This window comes from Danio rerio, chromosome 16 (assembly GCF_049306965.1).
Source record: "Danio rerio strain Tuebingen ecotype United States chromosome 16, GRCz12tu, whole genome shotgun sequence".
In the NCBI taxonomy this organism is placed as follows: Eukaryota; Metazoa; Chordata; class Actinopteri; order Cypriniformes; family Danionidae; genus Danio; species Danio rerio.
This window is the reverse complement of record NC_133191.1, coordinates 13928273-13956034: the sequence shown is the minus strand read 5'-3', so window position 1 is coordinate 13956034 and position 27762 is coordinate 13928273. Positions and strand designations below refer to the sequence as shown.

Genomic DNA, 27762 nt, shown 5'->3' with positions numbered 1-27762 from the left:
CAACACGTTTAAAAGCGAGTATTTGTAGCTTGTCACAAACACCTTTTTAATGTATTTGTTCCCATGTCTGGCTGAGAGAAATAAAGAGATTGTGTTTCTCACAATGTGTGACATTCATCAAAAGAGTGAGATGTAGAAATAAATCAGCGGACTTAACCTGAATGTGCCTGTTTGTTTGTTGGCTCAGCTGTTCGCTCTGTGTGGGAGCGCGTCACGTTTAACTGTCAAAGCGCGCGCGTGTGTGCGAGTGTGTGTTTACTCTTGTTAAAAAGGAAGTCGTTTCCCTGCCGCCTGTGGATGCTGAGTTTAACGGCGGTGCGCTGAGATGAGTCAGTGTCAGTCAGGTCACTCATACTAATACACACGCTGATACTGGCATGGTGTGTGTGTGCGTGTGTGTGTGTGAATGTGGAGAAGAGTGTGTCCACAAGGCCTGTCATTTGAGTGTTTGAGCTCATTTGGCATCAGAGGAATTGGGTGAAAGGTCTTTCTCAACCCGGCGTTCAAAACACTCCAGATACGATCCAGATGTGTGTGTGTGTGTGTGTGTGTGTGTGTGTTCCTGCTTGTACGACGGCTCCACTCCTCCCTCGCCATCACACATCAGAAACCCCCCTCCTCCAGACTCTCCCCATCTTTAAATCCCCTCTCCTGTGTCACCAGCTTTTTCATAACCTCTGCACTGAGAGTCCGGGAAAGATGGAGCGATCTCTGCTCGTGGCTTTTGTGTGTGTGTGGGCCCTCAGCAGCCTGTCTGCAGCATCAGGTGAGTGTGAGCTTGTGCGGAGGTGTCTGGGAGAAAATACTGAGAAAATGCTGGGTAGCTTTTCAAATAACAGTCTTTATATCATTTAAAAAAAAAACGTTTTGTGTGTGTGTGTGTGTGTGTGTGTGTGTGTGTGTGTGTGTGTGTGTTAATGAATAGTGAATGAATTACAGCTTTTGTAACTTGTAGGAGAAACATAGACTATATTTTAATTCTCAGAATTTATTATTCATATTTTATCATATTTCTATCCTAATTTAGTCACACTGTAGCATAACTTTTTATAATGGTTAATGTATTTACTAACATGACTTACAATGCTTGTTCAGCAATCATAGTTCAACACTTAGGCCGACTAATGCATTATTAAAACTTTAACTACCCCACCAAGATAACATATTAACATTAAGTTACATTTTTTTAAACATTTTTGAGGAATTAAATTTAAACATTTAACTCCTAATGTTGCTAGTTAACACATCCAATAAATTATTTTTCAATACATCCCTTAATTTCTAAAATATCAACCTCTACTAAATGGTTGCTATGTCGGTTTATGGTGAAAGTACTGGAATTCATATACTATGAAGAATCAGAAAATATAAAGTGTAAGACCAATTTATTCAAAAACTAACTAACTAATTTTTTTCATTTAACATGTTTTCTTGTCTTTTTACATCAACATCAAATCAAGTGGTGCAACAGGACGATGTTTGTTTGATTTTTTTTTTTTGTAAATCAACAATGGTGTGTGTGAACCATTATTTAAAACTGTTAAAAGTTGGTAGAACAGGCAGTTCAAGGGTTAAAATACTAATTCATGCTTGTTAACATTAGTTAATTCACCATGAGTTAAGAGGAGCTATTAAACAACTTTATTTCTGTTACCAAACATTAACAAAGATGAGAGTAAATATTTGTAGTACAACCTTATTGAAGTATTACCCATATAGTTTTAAAACACATTTCAGTCTCCGTCATTTTCCATAAAATTTCTGTTCACCCAAAATCAAAAATGCTATCATCATTTACTTCATTTTGCTCCTCTTTTGAATTCATATTTTGAAGAACTTTTTGCCACTATACTGGAAGTCAATGGGGTTCAAAATAATTGTGGATTCCACTGGCTTAAATTGTTGGAACAAAAACAAGAGAGACATTAAAAGAAACTTTATTCTCACAAAAGTATGCAATAGGAACTTTTCAAGATAGGCTCGTTCTGAAAACGTAGCCCTATATACATTTCTGGCGATCACGAATTATGTAGCCTGAAGTACTAATGGCTGCATTTCGTCTTCAAAACAAATGCTACGGGGCGGTATGATGCTGTTCCTTTTCGCGCTTACCAGCTGACCACTTACCTCCGTACGGACGGCTTTCCTGTTACCAGTTTGTCCTGTAGCTTGCCATGTACGTCGGCAGACTTGAGATGCAGAGAGGAGTTGACCACAACAACAAGGTTTGAGTCCGGTTTCAGAAAGTGGGTAAGACAAAAACGAAGCCAAAAAAATTTAATAAAATAAACAAGTAAACAACAGGGTGAGAATAGTGGTAAAGTCTGAAAACGTAGTAAAAAGCAGACAAGGGCTTTTCTTTTTCTGGATTGCTTTTGAAAACATTGTCAGCTGGGTTTAGGGAAGGGTGTGGGTGGGTCAATCGGTGCTTTTGAAAACACTGTTGGTTGGGTTTAGGCAAGGTGGAGGGTGGGTCAGTAGATCGGTCAGTCAGTCAGTCAGTCAGTCAGTCGACAGCAGCCTCTGGTAGTTTTATACGAGAATAGCAGGCGTGAATGGCACTCGAGAGAGATATTTGAGATCTCAAAAAGGTACACAGCGGACTCTGGTGGATTCGTGAAAACAAAATAAACCCAAAAAGCTCCTGGGATGTATTTGACGCTCTCCAGTAATGTATCTAGCGGTGCTTTTCAGAATGAGTCTGGGTTGGAAGTTTTGCAATAACATGGGTAAGTAAACAGAATTTTAATTTCTGCTTTACAAAAATGTCAATTTTGTTACTGTTTACTTCCATACCCTCAGAAAATTGCCTTGAATCTGTTTTTAGAGCTAGTTTTCCATGAATTTTGCATACATATACAGTGAATAATCTTAAGTTTCTATCTAAAATGTGCAACTGTGTTAAAAAAAAAATCATTATTTCAGGTGCTTCCAAACCTTTTTTTCTTAATTCTACTTAACAAGAAAGCTGAAAACCTGTAACCACTGACTTCCATAGTAAAAAAAAACTAATATTATTGAAGTCAATGGTTGCATGTTTCCAATGTTTTTCAAAATATCTGCTTTGCTTTTTAACAGAAGAAAGAAACCCAAACAGGTTTAATACAAGTAAAGGCTGAATAAATGATGACAGAGTTTTAAAATCTTTGGGTGAACTATTCCTTTAAGCTCTTTATTTTGCTACGAGCGTTCTGTTTTGTTATGGGCTTGTAACATTTAATTGCTGCATCCTGTTTATGGGTGGGCTACATTCATCACTGTCTGCTTTATGTGGACATATTGTGTTTAACACCTGGTTTCAGTTCAGTGAACAGTGTTTTGGGCAGATGGCCAGACATTTAAGAGCACGATATTTTATGGCACAGAGTAAATAGTTAGAAATTGCTTTTGAACATTGTATTTAAAGAGTGAGGAGTCGCCTGCATGCCCATTACTAGCAAAAGAAATATAACTGTATGCCTTTGGAGTTATTCTCTTATGCATTAATTAGGTAAAAAAAAAAATAACTAATTCAAAGTGGTACAGTACTTTTATTTAGACTTTTTCAAATAACACCTCATGTCTCATATTTGTAAATCTAAAAGGTCCATCAGTAACTGATGTATGTATTTTGTTGGATGCCAAGGAACAACTTTGAAGAAGCATTTACTGATGAGTGATTTATTCTTGAGCGACTTCAAAAACAGTCCTGTTAATGCTGTGTTTCACGGGTAAAATATGAATAAACCCAGCAGTTGTGTTAAAGTTGAGCTCTACATTTAATAAAAAAATTAATTCCAGCTTTTGGGATTGCCCAGGCCATGTTTTTACCAGTTGTCCATGTTTGATCAACATTGGCTCAACATTTTTAAAAGCAAGAGTTCAAAAGTCATATTTGGCCAAAGGTTTAGCCAAAATTTGGCTTAAACATAGACAAACCTTTTTTTATCATTAAGAATTTACCCAACGCCTGGGTTTGTCCATGTTTGACCCAATTTTTTTCGATAACATCCCAACTGTGGCTATTGTGTTTTCGTACAATTGTACTATTTCTTCACAATTTATCTTGAAGAAGATGCAGCGGAGCAGTGCCCAGAAAGAATACTGGGTAACGAGAGAAGACAGACATGCCCAAAAAAGTGTCAGCAAGATAAAGACTGCGGCAACAAACGCCAGTGTCTCTGCGATGGCCAGTGTGGACTCAGCTGTGTGGTCCCAGGTCAGAGCTGCAAACATCTGAACACACAAACATTTACAATAAGCTTAAAAAAAAAAGAAACTACAAACAACTGTTAAACCTATGATACACTAAAAGGAAGTTTTCAAGGTTTTCGTGTGATTCTACTTTGTGAACAGGTCGTATGTGTCCGTGGCCTCTACCGCTTGGAAAACATTCTGATATAGTTCTCCTTTCCCCTTCACCCTCTTTCTCTGCCCTGCTTGAGGTTCGTTGTAAGTCTGGGTACACCTTGTCAAACGGACTGGACACTACAATACGCCGCTGCCAAGGTGACCGGCAATGGAGTGGAGATGAGCCTGTTTGTACAGGTAAGAAAGAGTCATTTAAACATCTATGCATCCATACATCTTGCCATCAATCCATGGCCCAACACTAACATTTTATACTCATTACTGGTCAGTGACTTGAGAAATTTTACAATGCAAAAAGCACTGCTCAAACTAATTGAACTGCAGGCAGATTATTTAGCTTGTTTTAAGTTAAAACTTAAAACAAAAACTTGTTTTTTTCCTGAAAATATATTTTTTCTTGTCTAGAAAATGCGGTCCCACTTTATATTAAGTGACCTTAACTAATATGTACTTACATAAGAATTAATAGTTTGTTACAATGTACTTATTATGTAAATACATGTATTTACCGTGTACTTATGCTTGATTAAATACATGTATGTAATTACATCTGTAATTAACTTTTGTAGTTACATCTGTAATTAACTTTTGTAATTACATTTGTAAATACACTGTTGACCATCCCTTACACCTTAACCCACCCTTAAACCTACCCATACCACCAAACCTCTCCATAACCCAACCTCTATCCCAAGTCAAAAGCACCACAAGTGTTCTCAAATACATTATAATCACAGTAAGTACATTGTTTTTACATCAAGTACATTTTTTGATGTAAGTACATAGTAGTTAAGGACACTTAATATAAAGTGGGACCGAAAATGCTACTTGATTTAAGAATTTTTAGATATTTTAACTTTAAAAAGACAAAACTTAAAGTATGAAAAGCATTTTTTGTAGTGTAGCATTCATAATTATATATATTTTGAGCCAGTCATACTTGTACATTAATTATTTACAAACTGGGGAAAAACACATTTGTTATTTTCCATAATTAGTATTATGATTGTTCAGGTTCTTATGGGTTTAATGTTGTTGAAAAATCAAAGTTTCCTTTTGAAATGTTTCTCATTTGATGGCAACAGATTTATAAAGTATTATCATTTCGAGGATATTAGGTACTTGTTCAATTTTCACACTATGAGCAACTTTTTATTTATTTATTTATTTATTTATTTGACATAGACATCACAATTACAGCGCTAACATTGCATCAGAATTAGCAGACTTGCTAATTCTCAACACCTGTGAGACTTGACATAATGACATAATGAAAATAAAAAAGATACATATACATTATAATTCTTCACATAAAATTACTGAAGGCAAAAGCAGAGGTGGCATGATCAAACAAACTAACAGTAGTTTATTTGTGCAAACACTGCTGTTTTCTTATAACTGCTTTTTAAGAACACTACTAAAAATATTTATATTACTTTCTAATTTTAGGCTAACAGGTAAATCATTCCACAGTGTGACTCCCTTAAAAAAAGAATTGAGACTGACCAAATGAGCACTTTGGCACTAAAAGTGACTATTAGCAGTCGCTCGTGTGACACTGTGAAAGGTTTGATGCCTACTGATTAGATTAGAAAACAGCACTGGAATTTGATTATTTAAACATTTGAAAAACAATTTAGGATAATTTAAAATAATTAAACATCAAAATTAAATAACTATGTTTACATAAAACATCAAAATGATGCCATCGCATAGCCTTTAAATCTATAATAGAACTTTCAATTCAATTCAATTCAGCTTTATTTGTATAGCGCTTTTACAATGTAGATTGTGTCAAAGCAGCTTCACATAAATGGTCATAGTAACTGGAACAGTGTGGTTCAGGTTTTAGTGTTTAAGTTCAGTTCAGTTCAGTTTAGCTCAGTTCAGTGTGATTTAATCATTACTGAGAGTTCAAACACTGAAGAGCCAATTCATCGATACGTAGCTCTACCAATCCTGAACCATGCGAGGCAGTGGCGACAGCGGAGAGGGAAAAAAAACTTCACCTGATGGGAGTGAAGAAAAAAAACCTTAAGAGAACCAGACTCAGTTGGGCACGACCATTTTAATTTCTCCGCTGGCCAAAAGTCTTGTGCAGAACTTCATTCGCCGTGGTTTAGGCTGGAAGATGCAATTTATATGCAATTTAGTCTTAAACCAAAATTTCCAATTGATATGAAAGTTTAATTATCATTAATAGAGAATTTAATTACAGTTATCAAAAAAAAAAACATTTGGACAGTACATTTACTGTCCATCATTAGGCAAAGTCAACATGTGTTTTGTTTTGTGTAAAAATATGAATCTACATTTTCATTCAGACTGCAGTTTTTGTTCAGACCATAGTTAGTTTAAACCAATGTATACGTTAGAGAAATACGTAAGAGATTTAGCTATTATATAAAATTATTAAACAAAAATAAGCATATAGTGCGCAGAACTGTGCATTAGGATGTTTTTAGGGATGCGGGGTCATTTAGGATTTTAAATGTGAAACTTGTGAAAAATGTGAAAACAGATTGCAAACAACTGAACCATTGAACCATTCGAGACAAGTAAAACAGTTATTATAAGCTGCCCACATAAAAATAACAAAGCACCGCACACCAGATTACATATTCTTAGAATTACAATAGTGTTTTCAATTGATAATCATGCTTGAACATACTGCATTCATATTATTGCTGTATTGTATTTTGTTGTATTGTATTTTAAGGATTAAAAACGGTATTGGCAAACTGGTGAGTAACTTTGTTACTCACATTTGGAGCTTATCTTAGGTCCTCTCTTTATCTATAACAGTGGTCTCAAACTTTGGGCCAAAGCTCTGCATAGTTTAGCTCCAGCCACCTCCAACTCACACCTGCTTAATAGTCTCCGGTAGTTTAACACCTTGATTAGTTGGATCAGCTGTGTTTGATTAGGGTTGGAGCAAGCTTGGGGGGTGGGGGATTTCTCCAAGCTGCCCCTAGGAAGATCCCGGCTTGGGGGATCGCTCACATTGCCCATGCCTAAATCGGCCACTGATCTATTGGAACTTTCAATCTGGAACTCCGTTATAGAATCTATCCATAAGGTAAATTCACAGAGAGCTAAATTTTATTATATTCTCCTGCTTGAATTTACACTATCACAAGGTGCTCTGAAGTGATGTAAGTCAGTTGATAGCACTATCAAATTTGATACATCATAAAAATTAGCAACTGGAGAAAGTTGGCTGTAAATTTGTTGAATTTATTAAATATTTGCAAACAATCTGGATTATCAGACTTTCAGATATATTTGCACTAGTGAACCCCATTGTGGTGAGCAAGAAGTACTGTGAAAACAGTATATAAATGCTGCTTTGTTTACTGTTAGTATGTGTGCAGCGCTAGCTCCAGTTTCCAACTGTGAAATGACAGTACAGATACTGCCACCTGCAGCTATGGAGAGATACATCCTCTCATGCAGGAGCAGAACATGCGTTCTCATTTCAGTTGGCTGTTGTCCATTTTGGCCCAATCCCAATTCTATTTTTGTACCCCTACCTCTTCCCCTTCCCCTTGGCCCTTACAAGTAAAGGGGAAGGACTTCAAAATGTAAGAATTGGGACAGCATTACAGTACCTGCACATGTCATCACATGTCAGGGGTGGCCAACCCTGTTTCTAGGGAGCCACCTTCCTGCAGATTTCAGTTGCAACCCAAATCAAACACACCTGCCTGTAATTATCAGGTGGTGTTCAGGTTCTAATTAATTGGTTCAGGTGTGTTTGATATGGGTAGCAACTGATATCTGCAGGAAGGTGGCTCTCCAGGAACAGGGTTGGCCACCCCTGTCATAGGTCGTCGCAATCTCTTGCTTCATATGAGTTCAGACGATCGCGAACACTGTAGGTATTCCAGTTGTGCTATTTTTTGGTCTTTATCTTCAGGAAATCACTGAAAGCATATTTTATGTTATCATAACGATCTAATGTGGCAATAAGTTCGTAACTATACTGCGCATTTACACCGTAGCCATATTCATCTATGTAAACACACAAAAACAACACTAACATTATAGCAGACACTGTAAAAAGCCAATTCCCAGCCACTAGACATTACTGACAGGGTATTCGAGAGTCATTGAGTGACAGAATGTCGTGGGACTGCTATACGGGAGTTATGATTAGGGATTATAGATCGCAAAATTTAGTGGTTTTTATTTTAGCGTTTTTTTTTTTAAAGCATGACTGTAAAACATGAATGTAGTAAAACATATGCTTGTTTGTTGTAAAAATTTGTAATAATGACAAAAAATACCAATTTGTCGACCTCCTTACTTCCGGGTGCAGTGATCCTGCCGTTGTGGCTGCTGTATTCTGGGAAATTTTCTTACCCCATGGTTTCGAGTGTGGTCCTGAAAAATCATCATTCAAAGGGGTATTTATCCCTTCCCCTTAGCTCTACACTAGAGATCTGTGCGGGACTAAATTTTGAATCCCGCTCCCGCCTGCACCCGCCAGGTTTTTGCCCGAACCCAACCGCTCCCGCTTATATTAAGAATTTATTGTCCCTCTGCCCGACCCGCCCCGTTTTCTGCCCGCCATGCCCGATCGCGCTAAAGAGCGGGGGAGAACAAAACCGAAAATCCCCCAGCTATACAGTCCAGACAGCCAAGCTGTCTGTATAAACACACACACACACACACAGCACCAAGCACACACACACAGACAAATCTATCTCTCTCTCATAAGCGCACGCGCGCGCACTAACACACACACAAGCACCAAGCAGACACACAGGCGTTTGGTGTTATATCAACTCAAAGGCTTGTAATACCATGTATCAAGTACCAATGTAATACCAAAAGGTTTTATATAAAGGTATATAAATACTGAGTCGCGCTAGCTCCGGGCCGCAGCGCACATTACTCTCGGGCCGATTCCGGCGCGGATGTGGCAGCGTCGGCTCGCTTACGGCCGCCGCATCTGGCCCGATTGATTCGGGCCGGAATCGGGCAGTGAGTCCACAAGCATCCGGAGTCCGGCAGCCGGAGCCGGGCTGAGTGGTAAGTCTCTGGCAGGCCAGAATCTAGCCGAAACGGGCCCGAGTGTATTATGCTATCTAGGAAAGCTCTCTCACTCTCTCTCACTCTCTCTCTCTCATTCGCGCGCACACTAACATACACACACACAAGCACCAAGCACACACACAGGCAAAGCTCGCTCGCTCTCTCTCTCCCTCTCTCTCTCTCTCTCTCATAGCAATATCCGCGATATTGCTAGACAGCCCGCTCCCGTCCCAAATTAAACCTGTTACCTACCGCTCCCGCGATTTATTCGGAAATTTGCAGACCTCTACTCTACACCTTCAAGCTAAAGAGAATTGGGACATCTCTATCCCTTGACAAGAACAAGCAAAACGAGGGGTAAGGGTAAGGGAAAGGGCTAAGGAGTAGAATTGGGATTGCGCCTTTGTGAGTTCATATGTAGCTTTTTGGTATAGACAAGACCAGACATAGCCAAGGCAAGTCGACAATACAGTCAGTTTTCGACACCACCGTTTTTTTTTGTCCTAGACTCTAGGTGAATTAGGAGCGATTTTAGTTCCACCAAAAGGTGTTCCTTTATCTAAAATAGGGTCCAAAACTTGGTCCTGTAGAGCCGGTGTCCAGCAAATTTTAGCTCCAACTTGCATCAACCCACATGCATGGATGTTTCTTAAAAGCCTGGTGAAGCCACAGTCACACTACACTTTTCACTCCATAGACTTCCATTCATACGCATGCGAATGCGCCAGACCAGAAATGCAAGCTCATGTGACAAGTTTTGCATGTCGCTGTGTTGCAAAGTTCAAGCATGGTGAACTCTGACCTGCAAAATTGCATCTCGTGATTGATTGAGACCAATAGTGTATCAAACATGACCTCTCTGTACAGAAAAGTAAAAAATGGCACAAACCTAAGTTAAGTGCTGGGGGCGTTGGAGGAGGGTGTTGGGTAGTTTATTGGTCGTGGATGTAAGTTAAGAGCGTGGGGATTGGTGGATGGGTGGGAGGGTTGTGGACAAAAGTAAAAAAAAGGGCAGGGGGGGGAGGGGGGAGGCAGTTGGTCGCGGATGTAAGTGAAGAGAGGGGGGCCGGTGGGAGGGGGGATCGGTCAGTCATGGGCCCCTAATAATATCTCTGGGCTTTTTAAATTACTATTGGTTGGGTTTAGGGAAGAAGAAGTGTGGGTCAGCCGATCAGTCAGTTAATCAAACAGTCAGTTAACAATGCTCTCTGGTGGATTCACGCAAAAACAGCAGGTGCAAATGGTACTCGTGGGAGAAATTTAAGATCTCAAAAAGCATACACAGTGGTCTCTGGTGGATTCACGAAAAGAAAAGAAAAAAGTGGCTCCTGGGACATATTTGGCACTCTCCAGAAATGGATATAGAGGTACGTTATCAGAATGAGCCTGCCTGGGTTGCTCAAAGACTTGGTAGGGGTCCTTGGAATTGTAATATTTGAAAACTCCTGATTTATACTGTTATTGCAGACATGTACAGCATATAAAGGCTCAGTCTCCCTTTATTGAAAGGTGGAAACAGATGATGTACATGATGTACTTTACTCTGGTGATCATCTGCACTGGTTAGTGTCTCATTGGGTCGGACTGCCCTCATCCTGTTTGCAAACTGTCAAGTTGTTGTCAGATTTACGCAATTCAGAGAGAATGCTACATAGCAACAAAGTGATGGTGGTGATATTGAGGACAGCCAGCCATGAATGCGAGATAAAAATGAGGAATATGTGTCAGTGTCTGCATAGTAATGTGTTTTTTTTGGTTGTTTATGGAACAAATGCTTAGAGCTTGTAGACCTGGGTCACTGCTTGTTTCTGGATGGTGGGGTTTTAGTCTAAAGACTCCAGCTCTGTGGAGAGGAGGCGTAAATCGGCTGAGCTCCAGGCTGCAACATTCCCAGTATCACCCCCTCTATCGCATGCACACATTTACACTCACATTTCCTGGAGTAACATGAGAGGTATTTCTAGGAACGAGCTGTCAAAAGAGCTGAGGTGTGGGCGTTTGGGGTCTGTGAAAACTGTCCTGCAGTACTCTATATTTGCAGATCAGTGGCATGGAATATTTCACAAGCAAAGGCAGGCATGAACATACGCCGGATTCACACACAAAGTTCAAGCTCATTCAAAGCTGTACAATGGAAGTTTGGTGTGTGTGCATGTTGACTGTGTGATTTCCTCCCCCTTCATTAATCAGTCATCCTCACAAAAGGGGGAGAGATTTGATACATAACTGCATGAGTCAACTGCTCAATAGGGAATGGGAGAACAGCTTGTTCCAGATGGATTTTTCTGATAAAACTCAAAATCGAGCCACGCATTCTGTCCATCCATCATCTGGGTACCCGCTCAGCCACACGGTGACCTGCAAATCCATTTGTCAACCCTAAATATCCATCTGTCTATTCACCCTGTCATGTATTTGTACTCCTGCTTCGTAATGTAGTGGATAAAATCCCCAGGCTAGTAGTCACAGGGTCATCCATTTAGATTCCTGTCCTGACCATGTATGAAGAGACTGAATAATGGACCTGAAGCTGAATAACAGAAGCCCTTTGGGTGTATTTACGAGCTTTGACACTAGAGTAATGCCTTCATAGTCCCTGTAACCGTTGGTGGAAGTGGTGGCTTTTTTGCATAACCTTTCTGGGGAACTAAATTAGCTCATACTTTAGTGTAAGACACAGGTGCTCCAACTTCCAATTGTAATTAAACACACCTGATCAAACTAATTGAATCATTCAGGCTTGTTTGAAACCTACAGGTAAGTGTGTTGAAGTAGGGATGGAACTAAACTGTGCAGGACTGCGGCCCTTGAGAAACTGAGTTTGACACGCCTAGTGTAGGGTCTAACCCAGTGTTTCTCAACCGCAGTCCTGGATGACCACCAGCTCTAAACATTTTTCATGTCTTCTTAACCAAACACACCTGATTCAGATCATCAGCTCATTTAGAGACCTAAAATGTTTGTGACACACATCTAAAACATGCTGGTGGTCCTCCACGTGGTTGAGAAACACTGGCCTAACCCATGACAATAGGAACTTTAGGGGATGCAAATGTACATTGATTGGATAAATGCATGCCACACAAAACAAACACTGTATTTTAAAGTGTAGCAAGACCTACACATACAGAATGCTAACAGACAATGGTGACCATGGTGATGTGTCCATTTCTCTATCTTGATGATATGTATCACTAGTCGTAGTTGTTGTTGGAGATTTCTTTGTCCTTCTTTTTGCTCTTTTAGTGACATAATTTATGTTTACATTCTGTTACTGTTTATCCCAAGACACACTAATAAGCCCTGCGAATGCAAATTAGGGAAATGTAGTTCTAGGGAGACTAGCCTGGTGGCTAGGTCCTATAACTGCCTGGTGTGGCACACTTTTACTCTCTGCTCTACACCAAGCGCTTGTTTTAATTCCCAAGATTTTTCTTAAGAAACTTTGCATTCTCTAGCAAAACTTTTGAACTGCCCAAAGAAATTTTGCCTTCCAAAATAGTTTTGGATTTGCTCACAAATATTTTGCAATCTCTCATTCTTTTAAATGTACTCTGCAGAGCCAATTATGGCTAATAAAGGGTTGATTTAATATGTGGCCATGTTATATCAACAATATTTGCTTTGATATGACTCTTGGATGCAGGAGAAATGGGAAGGAATAAAGATTCCATTGATTCGTCAAGGGCCAAATTATTATAGCAAAGAAACTGGGTGAGAGTGCCTCTAAAACGGCAAGGATTGTGGGTTGCCCCCGGTCATAATAAAAGTGGTAAGAATTTACCAAGAATTTCCAGAATTTGTCTCATAAAAAACAAACCACAAACCAGCAACACGGTGCTAAACCCAAGGTTCATCAATGCTTGAGGGCAAGGAAGCCTATTCTGTCTAAACCAGAACAACTTCAGTGTAACCTTTTTATCCCCACTCCAAGCAAGAATCAAACCAAGGTTTACAGCATAGGAGTGAGCACTAATGGCAAAGATTAAAAATAAAAATAAAACTAAGACCGCAGCCTATAACATCAGTTTCTAATGCATGCCATGATGAGACCTGGAATTAAAGTTTACCAGCTCAACATCTACTACTGGCCACAGTTATACAACCACCTCAAACCTCACTGCTACAGGTCACGACACCAACAAAACTCTTCAATTTACACCTCCCACTCCAAGCAGGACTCAAACCAGAAAGAGGAGGCACTAACAAACACTCTAAAGACCCCAGCCAATAGTGCCAGCCACTAGTGCGCCTCTGGAGGCCATGGGAGTCACTTAAAGATATGCCTCAAAAAGGGCACCTCTCAACCTCTCAAAAAGCGTGTTTAGGGTGATCGGCCCCTAAAGCTGTGTTCACACCAGACGCCGAAGAAGCATCAAGCGCAAGTGATTTACATGTTAAGTCAATGCAAAGGCGTGAATAGACATCCTGTGGCGCGATATGCACAAATGGTGCAACGCGTATTGAGTGTTTTGCGCTTTTGATGCTCTTAAAGCACAAACTGCTTGAGTTCGAAAATTTGAACTTCAGCAGACATTCACGCCGCTTTAACCAATCAGGAGCTTGCTCTTGTGCGGGTGTGATTATGACGTTGTCGGTGTCCCGGGGGAATATCCTCCTGCACACACTGACAACAGTTCATCAAACTATGCTCGGCTCAGTCAGAAGCACCGCTGAATGCTTCTTTCAACTATGTACAGTTTCTGGAGGAGTTAATGAGCTCACAGAGCTGGGTGCACCTCTGAAAGGATCTAGTGGACTCAGACACGGTTCCGAACGAATCAACGCTGTTTTTTTTAGCATTCATAAAGCACATAAACACAGTTATTTTCTCAATAAAATTCATGTTAGCCATTTAGCAATGAAGCTAGAGTCACCGGGCAGAAAGAAGCCCTGCCCATGACATGAATGCGTGTCTGTTTTGATGTGAATTTGACTCGCGGATGAAGCAGATTTGACGCATGATTGAAGCAAGTAAACTCAAATGTTTACGCGTCTATTTACACGCGAATAGCATGATTTATATACGCTTTCCACATCTGGTGTGAACACAGCATAAGGGTGACAGCATAAGGGTGTCAGTGTAAAAGAAGCCACCTGGTGGAAGCTGTACATATAAGCTTCACTCCCCTGCCTCCACAGGTGCACTAGTGGCTGACACTATAGACTGTGGTCTTTTGTTAGTGCCCTCTCTCCTCTCTCTCTGTTGGAAAGGTTGGTTTGAATCCCGTTTGAAGTGGGATGTGCCAAACTGAAGGAGTTACATTGGTGCCGTGACTCAGATGAAAGTAAAATTTGCAGTGTTTGCGTAACAGAGGCCAGCTAGTGAGAGCTGTACCAATGAAACTCATTTCCATGGCCTCCAGAAGCACACAAGTGGCTGGCACTATTGGCTGGGGTCTAAGAGTGTTTGCTAGTACCCCCTCTTCCTGGTTTGAATGATTTACTAACGGCTTGCATGCTGCTTATGAGCCCTGCGTGCCTAGCATTGTAATCTCCTGCTGCGCCTTGCGTTTTTTTCATTGTGCATTGTGTGCTCAACATACAGTCAACTTTGAGTGGAAAAGTGCGTTACATCAGTCGCATCTTTTTTATTCTCCAATCAAATGAAAGCAGAGTCAGGGTTTCTGTTGAAATACCTGCAGTGTTTGTGTTGTCAAGACGACTACAGAGACTTTTGAAGATGGAGGAGAGACTTGTGGTTGCTGTTTTGAGTTAAGCCTGGTTTATACTTCTGCGTCAATTGACCGGCGTAACCCATGGCGCATGCAATGCGCGAAGCTGTGCATTTATACTTTTGTGCACTGTCTCTGTTGGTCTGCATTAACACTTCCGAAACGCTAGTTGGCAGTGAGGTGTTATTGTTCCTCTGTGTCGAGTTTCTTCGCTGGTATTTAGTTTTTTCTGAACGCTTCCTGAATGTACAAGTGGCTCAAACTCACTTATTTTAAGGCAGGAACCGGCGGACATGCAACAACTTTAACTATGAGGTAAACACAAAACAAAACTTTCCATCCGGAGCTCCTTCACGGGACTCCATACTTGTAAACAATCGCTCCATCGGGCTCGCGCAAATCTCAGTCCCACCCTGACTCGTCAGTGCTACCAAGCCGACCAAAAACAGAGCTTGCGCTACGCGTCGTTGCGAAGTGTATTTAAATTTTTTGAGAGGTGCACGTCAGCCGACGGCCACGGCGTAGGGCTATGCGTCAACACGTAGGCTGCACCATAGCATACGCGTGCGCTTGACGCAGAAGTATAAATCATCCTTTATTTTGTGCTGTATGACCCACAAATCTTGAATTTGCAGCACTCGTGCTCAATACACAGCTAATTCAGTCCTTGCCTAGTGACATAAAAAACAAACTGCGCTTCATTTTCTTTTCAACAAAAAAGGCAGTGTGGTGGACCTCAGGTTTTTGGCTGATGTATACTTCTGCGTCAAGCCCTACGCCGTGGCCGTCAGCGTCGCTGACGTGCACCTCTCAAAAAATGACGACGTGTACCGCAAGCGATGTGATTGGTCGGCTTGGTAGTGCTGAGGAGTCTGGGCAGGGCCGAGAGCCGCGTGAGAGGCGCGAGCCCGATGGAGCGTTTGTTTACAAGTGTCCTGTGAAGGAGCTCCGGATGGAAAGTTTTCTTTTGTGTTTACCTCATAGTTAAAGTTGTTGCATGTCCGCCAGTTCCTGCCTCAAAATGAGCGAGTTTGAGCCACTTGTACATTCAGGAAGTGTTCAGAAAAAACAAAACACCAACGAAGAAACTCGAAACAGAGGAACAATAACACCTCACTGCCAACTAGCATTTCGAAGTGTTATTGCAGACCAACAGAGACAGCGTGCAGAAGTATAAATGCACAGCTACATACTTTGGATGCGCCGTGAGTTACGCCCGTCACTTGACACAGAAGTATAAACCAGGCTTAAACCAGTCTTTTTTATTCAAGTCACAGCACCAGTGTAACTTCTTTGCTTCTGGAGGCTAAGAGAGTGAGTTGCAAACCCACATAGCTCCGTTACCTCAGGAAAACATGTTAATACATTTTACTTGATTGATTTTTTTTGTCCACCACACCAACAAAGCATTTTAGTTCAAATGCTCAAAATAAGAGATAAACAAGTTATTTTGATTTTCCCATCAGCCCCCCCAGGTGGAGATGTTTCAGCAGGGCCGGGTCTGGTGCCTGATGTGTCCTGTTCATTGCCTGAAGATGATGATCTGCTCTCTGTGCAGGGCAGTGCCACCACGGGATCCACTATCAAGTACCGATGTGCATCTGGGTGAGACTGAATAGAAAGAATTCAACTGGAAAGAGATATCTGCCACTGATATAAACAGAATGTCTTGTTTTTTATGCTTATGCAATCTACACACCTCGTCCTCTTTCCCATACAGATCTGTGCTGATTGGAAATAGTGAGAATATCTGTCATGAGAACCAGACGTGGCAATACCCTCACCCCATCTGTCGCCGTAAGTGTGTATGTGTGCGCATGTCTATGTAAACACCTTCATATGGGACTGATTGAGACAGAAATCTTGCTTAAATGAAATTGCAGGTGTATTAGAATGTGTATGGTTGGGTGGAAAATGTTGAGCCGAACTGCTAAAGAGATCTTGGTTGTGTGCTCTTGCACGCCATGCTACAAAGTAATGAGATGAGAGGGACAGCGGGAGAGAGAAGAGCAATAAAGACTGTGTGGGCTTGTGAGTAGGTGGATGGGGCACTATGTGTAAATGAATTTTTGAGTGTGAATCGCTACTGAAGCCGATGCGGGCTTGACTAATATATGGTGGTGCAATGCTGCCCCCTGTTGGTTATGTTATGCCTTTAGGCCTTACAGTTTTGTCTGCCGTTCGTCACCTTAGCATTATAAATCTTGACATTTTTGTCAATTGAGTTACTGCCATATTCTTATTAAATGACAACTTAATTACATTATGGGATGCTACTAGTTGTTTACATTTTAAGACTTTTTATTTGAAAAACAAATGTTACACACATGCTGTTTGCTATGGAATGCAAAAACTTTGAAGCTCAATATCTCAAAACCATTCAAGTGGTGTTTACTGCAGAGCCATTTGGGCAGAGCTGAGCTCCAGCGAGGGGGAGCTTGAGCTCTCGCTCCTCCTTTCTTGCACTTCTTCTACGAGTGATGTCACTGGGGGTAGGGTTAGGGGTGGGGTTGCTGTACGCATTAAAACAGCTTATAGGAGGAGGAGCGAGAGCTCATGCTCCCCCTCGCTGGAGCTCAGCTCTGCTCAAATGGCTCTGCAGTGAGCAGTGTCTCAAACCATTCAGAATGCAGATAGGACCTTATAATTCCAAGGTGATGCTTCGCTACATGGTCCAGATAAAAACTTAATAGCTGATACATTTTGAATTGTAATTGGAAACCAGTGAGTGTATTTTCTCAATATGAAAAATTTATAAATTTGCGTATCATTACTTGAATCATTTAATCAATTAATTACTTAAATGTATTGTGGACGGAACAGTTATGTAACCCAACGGAGTGCACTTTCTATATTGATAATTTTTGTAGTAAATCTTAACTGCAAATACTCTCCAGTCTCTCAATATACCGTTTAATGTATGAATGTTTTCTGTTGTTTTTATAAATGGATATGGAAATCTGCAAAAGCATATAGGCCTGAGCATTTTCAGTCAAAACCAAAATTGTAGGCATAGTTTGCATCAGGAAATACTAAAGAGGGCAGTGTTAAATTGGATAAACATTTGTTAATGAACAATGACACAATTATTTGTTATTTATTGGTGTTTGGCCCTGATTTTTTTATTGATTGATTCATAAATATTTCCTTTTAAGAGATGAATAGAGATTTTGAGCATGTTACAGGTGTTTGCATATAAACCACTGAGTGTTGCTTTTACTGCAAGTTGTTTTGAGAAACACACTAATGGTTTGCAAATGTTAATGATGCTTCAAAAATTGTCCCTGTTCTTAAGACTTTCATAAATGAGAGAAAAAAATAATCTTGAAAAAAACTGACATCAGGTCCAAACTGTTGTACATTGATAACAATAAATCAACATAAAATTAAATATAAAATAATACAAATTGTTGATTTTTTTTGTGAGGTAAAAACATTGAACAACCCAGCAAGCACACAACGTTATAAGACGTTAATATTAGGTTAGATTTAGGTTGCGATGTTAGGTGACAAAAATTCAATGTCTAGCTAGCGTCTAAAGACATTATAATTTTCATGTTTAATAACAACGTTAAAAGATTGATATTTGGTTGATTTTAAGTTGTGTTGGAAAGTTACCAAAGTCCAACATCGAGCCAGCATCTTAAACCAACGTTATATTGAGGTCAAATACTGACATTTAATTGGCCAAAATCCGACGTCTGATAAATGTCATAGTGGTAACATCCACACAACGTCAAGCTGTAACATCAATAGACATTGATATTTAGTTATTTTAGGTTGGACGTTGGACATTGAACTGACATTGGGTTCTGCTGTCAACCCGATTTTCATTTACAAACAAAATGCAACGTCCCCACAACGTTGTTGTACAACGTCAATCTGACATCATGCTGACATCAAGTGCCTGCTGGGAATATAAATGTAATTTTCAGGTTTTTGTTTTATAAACTGCACATCATTCGAACCCACTGTACACAATAATGGAGTGTACATTCAAAAATATCTTGTCATCGTTTACATAGCCTTTACTTGTTTCAAACTTTCAAACACAAAATAAGCCGGAAAATGTATTTCCACAGTTTTTGTTTTTCCTACTGTGGAAGTCAATGATTACAGGATTTCAGCTTTCTTTAAAATATCTTCTTTTGTGTTTAACAGAATAGTGAAACTATGGAACCATGTGAGGGTGTGTACATGTTATTTTCTGGGTAACAAATCCTTTTAACAAATTCACTGTCCATTATAATGGGCCAACATATTTAAGGTCTAAACCCACATATTTAAAAAAGAAAAAAAATCTGCATTAAAAGCTTGCAATTCAACAGTCGATTTTTAACTTTAATAATCAAATTGAATCCTTCTTTTTTCAATACAATTCATGAAATATTGGCAATCATGTCAATAATTGTGATTAATAATAATAATTATTATTATGATCATTGTGTTCTTGGAACATCGTGTGCCATGCTTTTTTTGGCCTAGTGGACATTTCTTGAATTACAACAAGCAGTCTTACTGTCATTTGATGGAGAGATTAGATGATAAAACGCTAATATCATAGACAGCAGGCTTTAAATTTGCTGAAATACCCTAGAACCAAAAATAATAATGATAAAACAAACATGACCTGAAGAATTTCGGCTCATAAATGGTGATTCTACTTCTATTCGCACATACTGTTGTCGTGGAAATCTGCTAAATGACTTCAATCAGACAAGAGTTAGAGCAAAGCAAAAAAGCTGTTTATTAAAATAATTCTGCAGGATGACACCTGTTACACATACACGCGGAGTCACCCATCTAGCAAAATTCATGTGACAAATCCAGCCCACACCAGGGTCTGGGCCACAAATAAGCCAGCAATATTAGATATTAGCAAGAATTCAACCAAATGAACCAGAACTGACCCTACTCTGGGCCACAATTTACTTTTATTCATATACTTTACACTTGCTGGATGTGGCAAAGTACAAAAATCCCAGCATGCATTGCAGTATGAATACATTGTACAGCTTATTGAAGCTCCAGTTTTCATTATTTGCTTTTGATTCTGCTGTTTATGTTGACGGTGTTGATTTCGTCACTTTTAGCTTACTGTGCCAAATATCCCCAAAAGTGGCCCACATATGTTTTAAAATAACTGGGCCACGTCTGCCATATTTTGTTTTGGCCACATTAGGCTCACAGCCGCAATAGCCAGAGCTTACTGTGCCAAAAATTTGCCAAAAGTGGCATACATATGTCTTAAGATAACTGGGCCACATTTGCACCTACATGTGTGAGCCACTTTAGGTTTAGACTTAGATTACCTTTAAATGACTATGCCACATTTTTACCATCTGTGGCCCACATTTGTCCTCCATCATATGGGCCAAATTTATCATTTTTCACATGGAGCACATTAAGCTCACATTCAGATTACATTTTGCCATAAGTACCAAATCTTTGCCCTAAATGGCCTATATATGAATTTGAATCTTTGGCCCCCTTTTGCCATTGTGCAAGTGTGCTACTTTAGGCTCACATTCATTTTGTCTGGGCTGTAGGAATACCACCAGTGCCGCATAACTGCCTAAAGTGGCCCACATTCATATGCTATCTGGGCAGTCTTCTCAACAGACAGTTTTATACCCATCAGTGCACGTACACTCACATTTGTGCCAATTAACTCCAGGAAAGAATTTCTGGTGGGAAAGAAAACCTTTGCCTGTGGCCAGTACCAAACTGCTTAGTTTCTGACAGCATTTTACAAAAACATGTTGTTAAATAAAAATGTCCATCACACTGTAGAGTGAAAAATGAACAGTGCCATGGTTTTGCAAAAAGGAACAAATCTGACAATTAGGATGACTGTGTGACAATGGGTTTTCTGCTTAGACCCACATCTACTAAATAGCCAACACAATGCTATAGTTTTAGCATCTTAAAACAAACTAAATCAATTGTCTTCAGCAAAACGGCTGTCTTTCCCCTAACAATGACTGTATCCATATTCTCCTACTGTATTAAAAAAAACAACAACTGCCAAAATATGCAAACTGATGCCATTTTACTGTTCAATAACAAGTATCTCCACAACTTACAGTTCAATAGATGTCAGGATCATTCAGTCTACATACATCTGACTTATTAAACTCACATTGTGATTTGTACTGGTCTTAAATTGCTGAATAAGCTGGCACTGTTGAAATCTTAGGTGTGTGCATATGTATGTTCTCAGGTGTGGTTTGTCCTCCTCCTAAGGAGGTTGCTGATCGTGGACACCTGGTGGCCGTCCAGAGAACTGAATATGATGTTGGTGACACTATCTATTACCTGTGCAAAAAGACCTTCTTGTTGGATGGACCAAATCAAGTGACGTGTCTACCTAATGGGACTTGGAGTGCAGAGCCTGCTTGTAGAGGTAAGGAAAGCTGGAAACAACACAGAACATTTAAAAATATTTGTCAATCCAAGGATGTTACAAGTGTAAACAGTCTAAAACGTTTTAAGCTTGTGCATGCTCAAACACTTTGAGAGCAAAATTTGATTGAATTGTGCTAGATGTTCATGTAGTCAAATGCATTTCAACTCTCACAAAAGACCACCTACTCGCTGCCTACCGACTGATCAGTATCTGATCATTAATTTTCTTGTCGGCTTAGTCCCTTTATTAATCCGGGGTCGCCACAGCGGAATGAACCGCCAACTTATCCAGCAAGTTTTTACGCAGCGGATGTCCTTTCAGCCGCAACCCATCTCTGGGAAACATCCACACACACACTTACACTCACACTCATACACTATGGACAATTTAGCCTACCCAATTCACCTGTACCGCATGTCTTAGGACTGTGGGGGAAACCGGAGCACCCGGAGGAACCCCCCGCGAAGGCAGGTAGAACATGCAAACTCCACACAGAAACGTCAACTGAGCCATGGTTCGAACTAGCGACCCAGCGATCTTCTTCTACAGTACTACCTACTGTGCCACTGCCTCGCCTCCTGACTGATCATGTGATCATAAAAAAACAAGCTATTTAACACACGGATTAAGATCAAAATTGTTGTGTTCTGCTTGCTGCACTATATATCCCGAAATTACTGTTATCACGATAGTAGTATACAGTATGCAAAATACCTATCTGAGACATGTGGGATAAATTACATTTATTTGATGTATTGGTTGCTTTTTTTAAATTTGGCCAATCAGATGGGGCCTTACTATTTTATCCCCACCTCCCTACAAGTTGCTGTTCTGCTGTTGGCTGGAGTGGCCCAAAGGTAAACCCAGAGCTGAAAATAAGTGCTTATGGCAGGAGTCAAGACAAGAGAAGAAATTGGAGTATTGAACCTCAAAATTTCAAAGACTTTATTTTTGCACTTTGACTGGATTAGAATTAATTAGATCTGAAAAAATATTTTGCTGGTTTTTCTTAATATCATTAATTAAATAAATAATTTAAAAAAATGTATAGGGAAATGATATATCATAAGAAATATTGTTATCGCAATACTAAACAACAATATCACATATCTTTCCAGTATCGTGCAGCCCTAATTTGGTCCTTCATTGTTGCTTTTGTGTTGCACTCTTGTGAAACACAAGTGGTCGCAAGAAATGCACTTGAATGCATGTTAAAGGTGCAGTAGGTGATTGTCTTCAGAAACATTTCTTTTTGTGCTGGATCAAAGTCTCATCACATTCCAATTGTAATGATTAAAGTAAATGATCTAAATGTATTTATATGTATTTTTGTATTCTGGGTAAGGCATAAGACTAAAAAATGTTCATCCAATTAAAATTTGTTGGGCCGACAATTTCCACAATTCTGATAAGTAGCTCAAACTGTCTGTACACAAATGTAGATTTGTACATCTGTGCACCTCTGTTTACACATTTACGCCATTTGCAGGTGCATACAAGAGAATGACAGTAAAAAAAAATGCTGAACCACAACTTAATTCTCAATATTGTAGTTACTTTTGCACGGTGGAGGAAGGACAACACCATGGCAACACCAAGTCAGGGCTGGACTGGGGCAAAAAATCGGCCCTGGCATTTTGGGCCAGAGCGGCCCACTACATTCAATCAAAATGCTATCTATCTGTGCATGACCAATATGTTTATCAACTCCTATTTTATAAAACACAAAAGCCATATATATTAAATAGATAAATAAATACAGACATTAATGTCAACTTCTGTACACTGTCCATAAAGATATTTGTTAAGTTTCTAAAAAATACACTATCATTCATTTATTTCCTTCGCCTTAGTCCCTTATTTATCAAGGGTTGCCACAGGGGAATGAACTGACAACTATTCCAGCATGTTTTATGCAGCAGATGCCCTTCCAGCCACAACCCAGTATCGGAAATCACCCATACACACTCGTTCACACACACACTCATACACTAAAGCCAAATTAGCTTGTTCAATACACTATTCACTCAGCCTGTATTTAATAATAAACATAACAAAAACATCCTGCTGACGCATGAGTAAATCTTCAAAGGGAACAGTGTATTTTATAACCTCATTCATCTGAACAATGAAAACATAATATAAGGAAATTTGTTTCATTTTGATATTATGATTAACAGACACCAAACAGCCTCGTGGAGCTACATATTTATATGACCGTCATCTTCACTCTGCATTCTTATTACAAAACAGGTCTTAAATATAACTGCCTCCTTTCTTTTTCATTGAAAAGAACGAACTTTACCCCGTCTCTTTTGCAGAATTTCAGTTTTAATAATCAATAATGGCCATTATAAAAGTATAACGGTCAATAAATGTATACTATGAAGGTAAGCAATCAGTCAATGTGCAGAATCAGTGTACGTGGTTACATAAATTAATATATTAGCTTATCTTTGCACTCAGCCAAAACAGAGTTACCTTAGAACAAGTGATTCAAAAGACCGAAGAGTCGTTAGATAGAGACAACAAGATGAATTCAATATCCAATTAACAATTATAGTGAGATGAGATTCAGCAGATAGTTGATGAACTGTCCGACATGCACTATATTCTCACCTGGGGTTTATGCTCAAAGCACCCGCGCTGAACTACTGGGTGCATCTCTAGGCAGAGTGTGTGTGTGTGTGTGTGTGTGTGTGTGTGTGGTCACGTGATTTGCGTTTTTAGCCGTGTGCGTTTAGCCTTTTTGTTTCTTCTCTCTGACTCTCGACTATTTTGATATACAGACAATGCACGCTCACACAGACAATGCACGCTCACACAGAGCCCAAAATACTAGGAGTTTGTGATTGGGTCAGCCTAATGTCAATAAAGAAAAGAACCAATGGGCTGCAGAGTGTCACATGGGCCGGCCCGGTCTGTCTGTCTGGAGAAAAAAGCATCTTACTTTCAGAGAGTCACAGATCACAGCATCGTCAATCAATAAAGATAAAAACGATAGGCTGCTAAGCCTTTTATGGGCTGATCAGATCTAAGACGATGATCAGCCCGGCCCAAAAAGTGCGTCTGCCCAGCGGGAAACTCCCCGGTCTGCCAGATGGCCAGTCTGCCCCTGCTGAAGTATTTCTTTTTGACAGGTAATGTTCTGTTTTAAAACTCTTTTAGTAGAAGTAGATTGTGTTATGTTACAAATAGTTTATTTGCACAGAAGTGTTGTTCAGTAACTGCAGCTACTGAACAATGCCAGCAGCTAGCTCTCTGCAACTCTCACATGGTCGCCCACTGAAGCTAAGCAGGGCTGTGCCCGCTCAGTACCTGGATGGGAGACCACATGGGAAAGCTAGGTTGCTGCCGGAAGTGGTGTTAGTGAGGCCAGCAGGGGGCGCCTAACCTGCGGTCTGTGTGGGTCCTAATGCCCCAGTATATGCGCTATACTGCTCATTGAGCGCCGTCTTTCGGATGAGACGTTAAACCGAGGTCCCGACTCTCTGTGGTCATTAAAAATCCCAGGATGTCCTTTGAAAAGTGTAGGGGTTAAACCCCGGCATCCTGGCCAAATCTGCCCACTGGCCTTTGTCCAACATGGCCTCCCTAACCATCCCCATATTCCAATTGGCTTCATCGCTGCTTTCTCTCCACCAATCAGCTGGTGTGTGGTGTGCGGTCTGGCGCAAAATGGCTGCCGTCGCGTCATCCAGGTGGATGCTGCACACTGGTGGTGGATGAGGAGATCCCCCCATTGTGTGTAAAGCGCTTTGAGTGCCCAGAAAAGCGCTATATAAATGTAAGGAATTATTATTATTAGTAACTAAAATCTTCCGGTGAACGATTGATGTGACTATTTTCAATTTCATAAGGGAACTTTTACTGCATTGATGATGCTGATTTTTATTTACGTTAACAACAACACATCGGTAAATAGCGCTATTCCGCCTAGCCTGCTTTACTGAGGTGAAGTTGCTTTTATATTCCACATCACATTGGTTCATTTTTGAACAATGAAAACCTGTGACGCGCTCTCTATATTGTTTACCGTGTTACTTTAAATATTCGGTCTGAAATAGCATGTAAGTGTGGCTTAGTAATAAGTGTAATTCCTGCATGCTGCAGGCCAACCACTAAGCATACAGTAGTTGCTTTAGGACAAAGCTTGTGAGAGAGTGAGACCAGCGATCCTTGCATGCATGAAATATTGCACATTATGACAAGATTTGCTTGCTACACAATTAAATACGTGCTAGATTTTAGCGTTTCCTTCAGAATTGTAATATTATAAAGTACTATAAAGTTTTTTTAACTGGTGATTGACATGATCTAGTAGTGGATTGTCTACTGTCATCTTTAAGTTGCACGTTCATGATATCAGGAGGCGTGGCTTTGGACAGCAGGGTAAGGAGATAGGTTTTAAAGATATTATGCTAACGAATAGCATGTAGGCAGATCACCTACTGCACTTTTAATACTGCATGATGCATCATGGCTGACCACTTGTGATCAAATCATTGAATATGCATGTTAAAGCAGGGTGGAGTCAGGGCCATGGATTCAAGGTTTGGAATGTTTTGCTTTGCAGCCTTAAATCATAAACCTTTTCTCTTTGTCATGACAAATTTGTCTTATCGTTCTTTTTCCTCCCTCATCTTTCCGATCAGCCCGCTGCCCAGTTCCAGCTCAGCGCAGCAGGGTGATCGTGGGAGGAGTAAAGCGTTGGCCATATGATCTGACGGATGGTGTGGTTGCTCATGGAGAGAATGTGACATTTTTCTGTAAACATCCAGAAAAACTGTGCAGCTTTACTGCCACTGAGGTCTGCGTAGATGGGGAGTTAAAGGCACCTAGCTGCTACCTTGGTAGGCAATCAACACAGTTTCACAATTAATATATTCAATTACATTTTTAAATTCATGTTTATTTCTATAGCGCTTTTACAATGTAGATTGTGTCAAAGCAGCTTAACATTGAAGTTCTAGCCAACTGTTTCAGTCCAGTTTTCAAAGATGAAGTTCAGTTCAGTGTGGTTTAACTTTCACAATAACAGTACTAATGGTTCTCTGTTGATAACTAGTTGTATTTTCTCTCTTTAGATCCTACCTGGCTGCAGTTCAAGCTTTACCCTCATCGACTGGTTTCTGAGATTGACGCATGTGATCCTGCAGATCTTCAGTGATCTCATCAAAATATATTCATATTGGCACATGACTCTCAATCTGACTCAAGTCTGGTTTAACATAAATTGTCTTAATGTGCCAACTACTTTTTGATTTTCCGGACAGGATCTCAGCAGGATCTCACATGCGTGCCTCATCTAACTCTTATGTCTTCTATTTGATATTTTTCTATTGTTGCTTTGACAAAGTTACCTTAAACAGAAGTTATGTCATATCTGATGTATGCAAACACCCTCATACTTGCTGGAGGTTGTGGATGCTATTAGCTGCTCCCTTGTTATGTCGTCGTACAAAGTGTAAAACTGCTTTTGAAGTAACTCTGGCGTTTATCTTATTATATTTTTGTGTTAAAAGTGTTTTAGCTGATACATTCGTCAGTCACACAAGTGCTTCCAGGCTCCGAAATTGTGCCATGTTGTGATTCTTTCTAGATTTACTTCATTCCAAAAGCAGTTTTATGAAATATATAGCATTAACTGAACTTTGACTGAACTGTTTGACTGGATTACATGAAGAGTAGAGTAGACCTGTGTGTATTATAGCATAAAAAGCCTTGCTGAAGCAGCTTTGCTGAATGATTGCTTTCATAAAGGATTTTTTGAATGTATTTTCCTCTCCATATCTTATAAATCTACAATAAAGAAACTGGAAAATGTTTGTTGTCATTAAAAGAACAGATTTGAATTCAATTAACCATGAATTTGTGTTAACACACAAAAGCCGCATTAATTAGTGGCTACACACTGGCCCCTTCCCCAAGACCAACAAATCAGCCTTTTTAGTGGTGTTTGTAGTGGAGATTTAGTGCACTCAATCAATCCCACAATGCACAGCAGTAACGAGTCTACAACCCATGTACACTCAACAGCTAGGCAATCAAGAGGGGTTTGGATGCAGACCTGGTGCAGTGCAATCTGAGCTGCATCCAATGCTTTTTAATGTGCTCACCTAACCCCACCCCTAACCCTACCCGTCACAGTGACGTCACTCACTCCATTGTGTGCATTGTGTCTGACAGTGCATTGGTGAGTGATGCCATCTCAGCTTGCATCATAAATGCTGCATCCAGATACTATTGGGAAAACCCCTTAGTACACTGTGAGTTCATGCACCATAT

General features: G+C 40.0%; 1 protein-coding gene across 1 annotated transcript; it reads left to right on the top strand.

The window, feature by feature from the left end:
- Positions 1-666: 666 nt before the first annotated feature.
- ntd5 (ntl-dependent gene 5) lies at positions 667-27300 on the top strand. The gene is given in 8 exon segments (NM_001386345.1): positions 667-766; positions 4052-4198; positions 4336-4527; positions 16532-16670; positions 16786-16862; positions 21289-21471; positions 26130-26327; positions 26562-27300. Coding segments are annotated over 8 exon segments (1086 nt in total). The 5' UTR covers positions 667-699; the 3' UTR covers positions 26645-27300.
- The last annotated feature ends 462 nt before the right edge of the window (positions 27301-27762 follow it).